Here is a 12,046-nt window from a genome sequence, read left to right on the forward strand (position 1 = left end):
GTGGATATTACTCTTTGTAAAAAAAGCTATTAAAAAAACAAACAAAACAAACTCAAATGGGATCATCATTTGGTTCCTTGACCACTAGTAACGACAACTCACTAGGCGGTGAACAAACCTTAAAATGATATCAAAACGCATAACATCCGCCTGCCGGTGCGACGTACCAACACACTTGACTATGTGTAACTTTAAACGTTTATAGATAGTATGCGCTTGGCTAAGAAGCTCAAAACATTGCCATCCGGAAGTATAACGAACCAACACACAAAACTGTGTGTATCCATGGACGTTTATAGTCCGGTTAATACAGTTCAGTGAGCATTACTCATAAACGCGGATGGCAAAAAACAATAACAAAGACCTGAGTGACATCTTCGAACTATCTATAGTCTGATCGACAATTTTCGTGAGAACTACTCATGAAAATGGCTGTCTGAAAACAATAACAACGAGCTGAGTGACGTCAATTTCTTTCCTTCTAACAGTTAACAAAGCTGCGATTCAAGTCAGTTCATTATAATTTAATAAATTCGATCGAGATTTGAAGAGAAAGCTAGAAGATTTACGGACTAAGGGGCATAACTCAACAATAATGTCATTTTAAAGATATATAACTGGATTGTTTCCCATTGCATTGTCACTTGTTTCCGCCCAATCCCCTAAAGCGTTAGTCATGTTTTTTTTTTAGTAGATAAAGAAAAATAACAAGAGAGAAATTGGGACATGCTATTGAAAGATTAATGCTGAATGATAAAAAAAAAAAATCATAAATAATCGGAAACTTTTCAGTAGTTTCTGAACTTTGATTGATATTTTAACAACCCCAGTGAAACCGAAAATGAAGAGAACATGAAGAGATACCGAATGGATCTGTGTTTACAGAGACCCCCTTCCCCGTGCTCATAAGACAAAGGGATTGTTTTTGTTTAAGAGAATAGAAGCAGAGTTCAAGAGCACATAATCTGACATATATATTGATATTATTGCATTAGAAAAGGGAGATATAATTAAATTGCGAGTAAATATGAAGTATGATAAAGTCCTAGATAGTTTCATTATAGACTTTTTTTTATTCCACAATATGCACAAATAAAAAGTTATTATCAGACTGACACGTAAAGACAAGTCGTAGATAAAATAAGACACAAACATAGAGGTAGATTTTCATACACCCCTCCGAGTATATTTCAAACATATACAAAACATATCTGGCAACCTTAGCCTACTTTCGCTTTTAGGACATGAACGATAACAAACAGACAACAGTAACAGAAAAGGTAATGACGCGGAGGTTATTGTTGACAGCAACCTGTGTATGTATGCAGATAATCTCAATTCTTTGAAATAATTATATATAATTGCGGACAGGTAACAACATAGTTCTTCAAATTTTATATGTTTTATGAAATTCTGGCGAAATGAGTGACCTTCACATATCAGTTCTAGGCAAAAGCTGTTCCAGCCAGTTTCATAGACTAGACTTGACTCTTACTCTTAGTCTTAGTCTTAGTCTTACTAAAGTCTTAGTAGGCACTTAAATGAAAATTCAGTTTTCAAATGACAGTATAAAATCTGGTTTACTATGATGCAGTATACCATCCCGATGATAAAACCGTTTGAATTTTGTCTCTAGGTTATATAGAAGCAGAGTTATTCAATTTTTTATGCCTTAAAAACACCCAAAAATTACTATAGGAATCAACCTGAAATTGGGCACCAGCTGACTGAAAAAACGAAAGGGGATTCCCCTGAAACACTGTGACGTCACAAGGCTAGGAGCCAATGCCCGACGCTGACCACGGCAGTCCAAGCTGAAATGGCGTTACTTTGGTAGATTTTGAAATGAGTGTGATTTTATGGAATGCTCAAAGGGTATCCTGGAAGCAGTTTTGAAAGTTGAAAATGGTATCATTGGAAAGGAAAATGATTGAATTTTATGATTATTTATGTTTTAAGGGGATTTTTTCATGAATGATGATAAACGGCTTGATTTTCTTGCCCACTACAATTAAGCTATCTTTCCATTACAATATCTTCTAAATGAATTTAAGGAGGGAAATGGTAATTGTACCAAATGATAGGGTGTTCAATGCCCTTTATTTTGGTATTTAATTTATCCAATTCTGTAAATAAATACCAGAGATATCTCAATTTAACCAAGCCATGGTTTTAGCCTGCAGCTCACAAACGATAACTAGCGGTCACACAGGTGAATGGGAGAACTGTGACACAGATTTAGCCATTCATTTAAGTGCCTAGTCTTAGGAGTCCAATTTCTCCATCATCCATAACATAACCCCAAAACTAAAACTGATCTTTTGTTCTGCTTGTTGCGGTAGCAGATCTGCGTGTGCATTGGCATGTGTTGCAATGACCTAGATCTGTAGACTGTTGTAGGCATTAAAATTATAATTTTAATTTTGCAGGCTTTGTTCTAAGCACTAAAATTATAATTTTTATTTTGCATGCAGGCTTTAAAGTTAGTTAAAGCATTACAATTATAATTTTTATTTTCCTATTCTGATTCAGAATCTGAGAGAGTCCGTTTGTTTTTTTTTGCGTGAAAGGGAAAGAATACACTCTATAATTATATAGGTATAATGACTCTCTAACTCTAACCTATATATATAGGTTATGCAGCTTCTCCTTTATTTAGGTTTAGTCAGTCAGCTTGTACTTGTAGGTACTTTTTGTATATCTATGTGTCTTCATTTAAATATGACAGAAGTATGGTCACTTTTATGTCATGTATAAAATGGTTAATCTTTAGATATGTCCCCCCCCCCCTTCTCCTTTTCTTCTGTTTTTTTTAAAGTTTCATTTGCTTGGATCAAAAATGGAAGAATCTGAGATGATCTGGCAACATGATTCCACTGTATATTGTTATCATGGAGAATTGATCAAGAAATAATTACGTCATGTACATGTTATAATTTTTCATCGGTCATCTGGAGAAATCAAAATGTTCATGATCCTGGTCACACAGAGTTAAGATTTTACAATCTAAATCATGGATCCGTCTTCCTCTTCCTCATCGGATTCTTCACCTTCAATATCATCATCATCTGCTTCATCGTCGTCGTCGTCGTCCCATACATTTGTTCCATCGTCCAGGAATGACTCACCAATATCCATAGACACACACCTCCCTAAGCTTGATTACAGCAATAGCAGCCATTTCCACCCCCATCATCGTCATTTAGCTGGCAATTCCCAGTTAAAGTTCTACCATTACCGAGACAGCCGAGAGTTTATATGTGGTTGGGGGTCGGCTCTCATCAACACATGCATCACCTTCCCTATCAACAAACTCATCTTTAGGCAACAGCTTCATGGAATCTCTGGACTCCACGCTTTCCGACAATTACACAAGGATGGGTTACGCCACCTTTATAGAGGTCTATTACCTCCCTTGCTACAGAAGACGACATCCATATCCATCATGTTCGGTGTTTATACCAATAGTAAAAAAACTCTTGAAAAAGCAGTGCCTGGTTTATCACCAACAACCACCATAATTTTATCCGCATTGATAGCGGGGACTCTTGAGGCCACTTTGACGCCTTTCGAGCGGGTGCAGACGTTGATGCAGACTAGAAAATATCACAATAGTTTTTCCAATACATTTGACGCTTTTACAAGCCTTTGGCGAAGTGGCTTCAGAGAATACTACAGAGGTCTGAGTGTCATCGTTCTCCGTAATGGTCCCAGTAACTGCCTGTTTTTTCTGGGACGAGAATATCTCAAAGTAACAGAGGCTGACAATTCTGCTGGTGAAAAAGTAAGTTTGTTTCTTCAAATTTTTATTAGTTTTCATTCACATCACATTGTAAGAAACTGTGTTGTTGTTGTTGTTGTTCTTGTTGTTGCCAAATGGTGTATTACATTATTACTAGGCCACCAAAATTCACAAATGTGTCTTATGGTAACTACACGATTCTTCTCCTGAAAACTACAACTTAAACATTTTTTTTTTATGGTAGAAAAACAAAGGAAAAAGGTAGTCCTTCAGAACCATAGGCCTGTGGAGCTCGAATTTTTCCTGGTTGCTACCCTTTGGATAGGATACTAGTCTATGGCAGAGTAGGTACATACTGCCAGATCTAACAGACCTAGCTACCCAATCACTGATGCAGTGATGCCAAAACTCCGGTTTCACCGGAAAAAAACTCCGGTCTGGAGCAAAAAATTCCGGGCTCCGGAAACTTCCGTCAAATTCCGGTGAGGTCAGTTTGTTCCAAGGATCCCCCCCCCCCTTTCAACCACCCATCATCATCATTACCACTAGTATTAACCATCATCACTACCACTACTACTGCAACCATCATCACTACCACTACTACTACAACCACCACCACCACCGCATCATCATCATTACCACAATACTATTTCAACCACCACCAACACATCATCTCATCATCACTAACAGTACCACCATCACATTACAACCACCACCACCACATCATCATCACTACACACTAACACCACTACCTCAACACACATCATCATCTACCACTACTACTACAACCACCCATCACATCATCACATACCACTACTACTACAACCACCAGTATCACATCATCACTACCACTACTACCACATATCCACACTATACAACGACTACCACCACCATCATCATACCACTACTACTACACACCACCACCACATCACTACCACTACTACTACAACCACCACAACCACATCATCATTACCGCTACTACTACAACACCACAACCACATCATCATTACCGCTACTACTACAACCACCACCACCACATCATCACTACCACTAATACTACTACAACCACCACACCACATCATCATCACTACCACTAATACTACTACAACCACCACTACCACATCATCATCACTACCACTATACACAACACCACCACCACATCATCATCATCACTACCACTACTACACAAACCACCACATCATCATCACTACACTGCTACTACTACAACCTACACGCTATCACCACTACTACGGCTTACTACTACTTACTACTACTACCACTACTACGCTATTACTACTACTACTACTACTACTACTACTATACTACTTACTACTATACTATACTACTACTACTACTAATACTACTACTACTACTCTACTACTACTACTCACTCTACATTACCGCTACTACTACACCACCACCACCGCCACCACCACCACATCATCATACCACTACTACTACAACCACCACCACCACCACATCATTCACTACCACTAATACTACTACAACCACCACCACCACATCATCACTACCACACTACTACTACCACACCACCACATCATCATCATACTACTACAACCACCACATCATCATCACCACCACTACTACTACTACTACTACTACTACTACTACTACTACTACTACTACTACTACTACTACTACTACTACTACTACTACTACTACTACTACTGCTACTACTACTACTACCACTACTACTACTACTGCTGCTACTACTACTACTACTACTACTACTACTACTACTACTACTACTACTACTACTACTACTACTACTACTATAACAACAACCACTACAGCATCAGCATAATCATCATCATCATCATAACTACCACTACTACTACAACCACTAGCACCACATTATCATCACGACCAGTACTACTACAACCACCACCACCACATTATCATCACTACCACGACTACTACTACAACCACCACTACCACATCATCATCACTACCATTTGTACTACAACCACCATCACCACCACATTATCATCACTACCATGACTACTACTACAACCACCACTACCACATCATCATCACTACCATTTGTACTACAACCACCTTCACCACCACATCAACATCACTACCACCACTACAACATCCACCACCACATCATTATCATCACGACCACAACTACTACAACCACTATACCACCACCAGTATATCATCATCACTACCACTACATCTACAACATCAACCACTATCACATCTTCATCATCTCTACCACTATTACTACAACCACCAACACCACATCATCCTCACTACCATCAGTACTACAATCTCTACCATTAGGTTTTGACGCTTTACTTCATTTGAAATAAGGAAACTTTGCGGGATTGTAATTTGCAATGTGTTTATGTATCATAATATAATTCTAATCAGTTATCTATTTAGAACTATACAATATGTAAACACAATGCCAAATACCATTCGAATTCCTTTTTTTTTTTGTGCGCGGAAATTCCTCTTTCGGCATTGAAATTCCTACGAGTGGTGGCTGAAACTCCTGTGAGCCAAATTTAAAGTTGGCATCTCTGCATGGATGGACTGTGAGGTTGGAAAAAAAAAAAGATTTCGACTTCCCCCGGGATCGATCTCGGTTCCTTTTGCATGTGAAACATGAGTGCTCTTCAAACTGAGCTATGAAGATCCCTAATTTTATGTGAGAAGATCTGTTTTGGGGTTCTTGATTCATCCTATTCACCTAATAATTAACATTAAAAAAGATGTATCGATCATTGTTCTACCTGTAATGTGTGGCTATGTGGTCATGTGGTATGACACTCGCTTTCGGATCGGAAGGTCCTGGGTTCGAGCCTCAATCAGTGCATAGTTGAAGTTGAGTCCTTAGAAAAGGCTCTTTACTCACATTCTCTCACCGTAAGCAGGTGTAAAATGAGTATCTGGCCATTGACAGCATTGTCTCTGTCAAAAAAAATTGTAATATCACCTAACAGGCGTTGTGTTTCGTTCTACATGTTACATGTTGCTGTTGGTCAGGGACCCCTTGTAAAGCGCTTTGAGCACATTTAGTGGATATTGCGCTATATAACAGCTCAACTATTTTATTTTCAATGTTTTATCTTTTTTTTTTATACCTCCCCTCTCTAGTTCGCCAAAGACTTTGTCAGTGGAGCATGCCTTGGCGCTTTCATCAGCACAGTATTCTTCCCATTCAACGTGATGAAAACCCACATGCAGGCCTCGCTGGGAGGACCGTTTGTTAGTATCCGATCCACCTTGAGGACTGTGGTATCCGAGAGAGACGGGAAAATCAGACATCTGTACAAGGGGGTTCATCTGAACTACACTCGATCCTTTCTGTCGTGGGGTATCATCAATGCATCCTACGAAATACTCATGAAATGTTTCAGCCGAGATGACAGCGGTGGTGCTGGTAGTGGCAAGATTAGAAAACATTAATAACTTACTTGTGTCTTTGTGCGTAGAATATAAGTATATAAGCCGCAAGTGTTGGAATTTATTTATTTATGAATTTGGTTATTTTAGTCATGTATTCATATAATTGTTTTTCATTCTCCTCTTTATAGTTAGGGAATCAATTTGTTCGTTGTTTTAATATTAATAGCAATGATAATATGATGATTATTAATAAATAATAATAATAATAATAATAATAATAATAATAATAATAATAATAATAATAATAATAATAATAATAATAATAATAATAATAATATTAATAATAATAATATAATAATAATAATAATAATAATAATAATAATAATAATAATAATAATAATAATAATAATAATAATAATAATAATAATAATAATAATAATAATAATATAATAATAATAATAATAATAATAATAATAATAATAATAATAATAATAATAATAATAATAATAATAATGGTAATGATAATTCCAGTCTATTTCAGTTCCTGTTTTCATCAACCAATCCTATCAGTTCAGGCACCAATTTTAAAAACTTAGCCTTTTTTTTTTTTTCTATGTTGAAAAATTCGTTGTCATAATGCATTAGCAAAATTGCAGTGTTTTGACTTTATGAGCTGTTATGAATTATGAATTGTTAAAATGAAATAGCAGTGTAAAATTAACACCAATCAAAACTTTATAGGATTGTCATCATTAAAATTGGCATCCGTTGTTATATATCAATATTTTATATAATTTTATAATAATATGTCGCTAAGTTGTTAAGTTTTGTAATCCTACACTTTTTATTCATCTAACATACTGTAACAATTAATTATTGTTGTCAGCTTTTGATAGGTATAGAAATAAGGTTTGATCTTCAAAAGGGTATAGGGCACAAGATTTATGGTAACGGCAAGCCAGGGTTTTCATCCTTTATTTTAAGATTTCCTTCATAAATGATTCATATTCCTTAACCCTTTCCTTACCAGCCATTTTCAGAATTTTCCCCAAAAGTTCACACCCACCCAACACAAAAAATAGTTATTTCTTACTCAAACACAAAAGCAACAAATACATTCTATGCATAATATATATCAGCAAAATGAACTCTATAACACAGTGCCACGTTTTAATAGCTATTTTTCTTTAAATTGTGTGATTTACAATAGAAATCTGAGTGATAAAAAGTGCTAGTTGGATCATAACGATTGTGACGATTTTCCAATGGGTGGTAAAGAGAGGGTTAATGAGGAGTGTAATGGATTTTATATACAGTAACCTTAAGAATGTTTTTCCTTAATTTTATTTTGTTTTCTCTTATTTTGGTTACTTTTCAGTCTATATCTAGTCTATATACATCCAGTCCTTTATCATTTTCAGTAATGATTGCCAGAACACACTGCTTTAACATGGATGAAAATTTTGCCGGTATATGCCAGAAATGGCTGTATTTTGGTTTTAATGATAATGGCATGCTAGGATTTTGAAATTAAGGTGCTTGGTATATGTTTTGAATTGAAAAAAAAAACAAAACAAAAAAACGAGCTGTTATATAGTGCAATATCCACTATACGTGCTCAAATTGCTTCACAAGGGGTCATTTTACACCTGAGTATGGTGAGAGAATGCGAGTAACGAGCCTTCTCCAAGGACTCAACTATGCGCAGAGTGAGGCTCGAACCCAGAATATTCCGATCTGAAAGCGAGTGTTATACCACAAGACCACATAACCACACAACGATTTTGGGCAAAATTGGTTTGTTGGTCTGTCTTTCATGTAAGTTGATCCCTGTAAACGTTCACCCATGTGTTTTAAGGCAGTCACGATTGGATGGCATGTTTCCATTTCTGCCACTGATACCAATTTTTACTTGGTTTATGCAGTTTTTTTTCTTCTTCTATCACCCTATATTTTGGAATATAACCGATTATAACAAAAGGTCTTGTGCTAACTTGAGGAAATAAAACTACATACATCACCAATTTTAGACAATTGGAAACTGACGATTCATTTCAAGGAGGTTAGGAATAAATATGTATGATAATAATATGCTTTTACCATCATTGGTATAAGTATGTGTGGCTGTATGTTTTCCTTGTAGGGAATTTTAAATATGTTCTTAAATTGAGCAAGATAGCATGTTTTGTTTGATCTTCATATATAATGCTTTCACATTTGTGAAAGAATGATGTGAATAAATTAATATTGTAACGCTGCTTAGCTTCTTCTTGAAGTTACTATAAAATTAACTTCTTCTTCTTCTCTTTCTTCTTCTTCTTCTTCTTCTTCTTCTTCTTCTCTTCTTCTTCTTTCTTCTTCTTCTTCTTCTTCTTCTTCTTCTTCTTCTTCTTCTTCTTCTTCTTCTTTCTTCTTCTCTTCTTCTTCTTCTTCTTCTTCTTCTTCTTCTTCTTCTTCTTCTTCTTCTTCTTCTTCTTCTTCTCTTCTTCTTCTTCTTCTTCTTCTTCTTCTTCTTCTTCTTCTTCTCTTCTTCTTCTTCTTCTTCTTCTTCTTCTTCTTCTTCTTCTTCTTCTTCTTCTTCTTCTTCTTCTTCTTCTTCTTCTCTTCTTCTTCATCTTCTTCTCTTCTTCTTCTTCTTCTTCTTCTTCTTCTTCTTCTTCAAAATTTGTTTGTTGTCTGTCTTTCATTAGTTGATCTCCTGTAATTCGTTCCTTCCTGTTTTTTTTTTAGCATTCACGATTGTGCCTTTTCCTTTTCTCCATCTGATACTCATTTTTTCTTTTTATTCGTTTTTTTTCTTCTTCTATCACCCTTTTTTATATCTTCTCGATTTACAATCTTTTCTACTTGATATACTCCATACTCACCATTTTACTTCTTCGATTCATTTCAAGAGTTGATATCTGTCTATATATTCTTCTTTACCATTCATTTATCTATCTTCTACTTTTCCTGTTCTTGTAATGTTCTGTGATTCTTCTGTCATTCTTTGTTTTCTTTTCTTCTATATATCATTCTCACTTTGTCTATGTTTATACAATTATATTTAACCTGCTTGCATCTTTTGCGTTTTCGCTTATTTAACTTCTTCTCTTCTTCTTCTCTTTCTTCTTCTTCTTCTTCTTCTTCTTCTTCTTCTTCTTCTTCTCTTCTTCTTCTTCTCTTCTTCTTCTCTTCTTCTTCTTTCTTCTTTCTTCTTCTTCTTCTTCTTCTTCTTCTTCTTCTTCTTCTTCTTCTTCTTTCTTCTTCTTCTCTTCTTCTTCTTCTTCTTCTTCTTCTTCTTCTTCTTCTTTTTTTTTTATTATCATTTGATCTTATTTTATTACTTTCCTATTTACTTATTATTATTATTATATGATTATTATTATTATTAATTATTATTATTATTATTATTTATTATTATTATTATTATTATTATTATTATTATTATTATTATTATTATTATTATTATTATTGTTATTATCATCATTAATAGTATTATTTTATTATGTATTCATGTATTATATGATTATTTATATATTTATTTATTTTTGTCTGTGGAACAAGGTAGAACTCTTGGATAATCTGACTTGTTACGATTGAAGACATGAATTGGAGAGTGTGTAAAACAGAAAACAATTAAAAAAAACTACAGTGCAACCCTGATGTAACGACATCCGTTATAGCAACATTCCCTGTATAACGACATGGTACTCAGGTCCCATTTTATTTTACTATATATCATTAGTAATAAAAACCCCTCTATAGCGATGTACATTTCAGCAAAACCCCTGTATAACGACATTTCTGGTCCGACAAACCTTGAAGGTGTTTGTCTACCATGAAATTGTTCGTAACTATTACAAGTGGTATCTTCCATTCTATGTATGTTGTCTACTCGTAATAAGCCCAGAGCTAGTTCCTATTGTAGCCAATGAAAACACTTCTTTTTCAGCCAATCAATAGTCACATTTGTACAACACCGCAGCCAATCAGAAGGCTCGCCTTTCACCAATCAGAAGGCTCGCCTTTCACCCAATGAATGCCTGTGACAAGTCAACACTGGACTGTTTATAAATCCTTTGTCCACTCTCCATTCATAGCCGGTCCCAAGCCCGGATAAACTACAAAGGGAAAATGAAAAAGTATACATTCACTACACAAGACCCAAAACACCTCCTGATATACACACATAGGGGAAACCTCTCTGTAACGACATCCCTCTATAACGACACGTTTTCCCGGTCCCGACGATGTCGTTATATCGAGGTTGCACTGTATACCTGTCGAAATCGTGGAATGGAGTAAAAAAGTATTTCATATTGATGGAATATGTTACAGTTAAATATTAACGAAAGACAAGATATACAAGGAAGACAGTTCAAATCTTTCCTCATCCAACTACTTATGTCATCATCAGTCATAAAAATGTTGTTATAAAATTATTAGGCCGTTTTTTCCCCCTCGTTTTCTTCCTAATTCTTTAAAATTGATTTTTCTTTTTTTTTTTTTTTACTTTTAGATATGACAAACATTGATTCACAATTTTATTTATTATTCATATTTTAATTTATTCATTTTTTGAAGTCATGGTTTGTTTTTTTTTTCATTTCTTTGTTGTTTTATGAAAAGGGTGGAATAATGAAAATTAGCCTTAATTCTAATGTTTGCGTATGCATAGACTGTATAGACACTAGTTTGAATCGCTTTAATTGGTTAATCTATTTTTTTTTTTACTAATCCTATACAGCCAAGGGAGGGGGTGGGGGGGGGGGGAGGGTGGTGACTGAGTTGTTAAGATATTGTGATGTGACTCTGAGAGTCCTGGGTTAGAGCCTGCTTCAGGCACTTATGTTTTATTCCTTGGCCAAGATTAATAACCCTCAACTTGCTTACTCTGGACAACATGGGTGATTCCTGTTGACAAAGGACATTTGTGTGATG

At 35.3% G+C, this 12,046-nt stretch overlaps 1 protein-coding gene across 3 annotated transcripts; it reads left to right on the plus strand.

Annotated features, from left to right (window-relative positions):
- The first annotated feature begins 1,225 nt into the window (after window positions 1-1,225).
- Window positions 1,226-7,382, plus strand: LOC144956830 (mitochondrial nicotinamide adenine dinucleotide transporter SLC25A51-like). Of its 3 annotated transcripts, none has more exons than XM_078887581.1 (3): window positions 1,226-1,280; window positions 2,819-3,784; window positions 6,872-7,382. In XM_078887581.1, the coding sequence occupies exons 2-3, from the start codon at window positions 3,014-3,016 to the stop codon at window positions 7,181-7,183; spliced, it is 1,083 nt and encodes a 360-aa protein (XP_078743707.1). In that variant the 5' UTR covers window positions 1,226-1,280; window positions 2,819-3,013; the 3' UTR covers window positions 7,184-7,382. The 3 variants fall into 3 exon arrangements, with proteins under 3 accessions (XP_078743707.1, XP_078743706.1, XP_078743708.1); XM_078887580.1 differs by having other exon boundaries at window positions 1,250-1,371; XM_078887582.1 differs by having other exon boundaries at window positions 1,280-1,316.
- Window positions 7,383-12,046: the final 4,664 nt, after the last annotated feature.

Source organism: Berghia stephanieae, chromosome 11, assembly GCF_034508935.2.
Source record: "Berghia stephanieae isolate SIO BIC M18660-M18661 chromosome 11, UCSD_Bste_1.3, whole genome shotgun sequence".
In the NCBI taxonomy this organism is placed as follows: domain Eukaryota; kingdom Metazoa; phylum Mollusca; class Gastropoda; order Nudibranchia; family Aeolidiidae; genus Berghia; species Berghia stephanieae.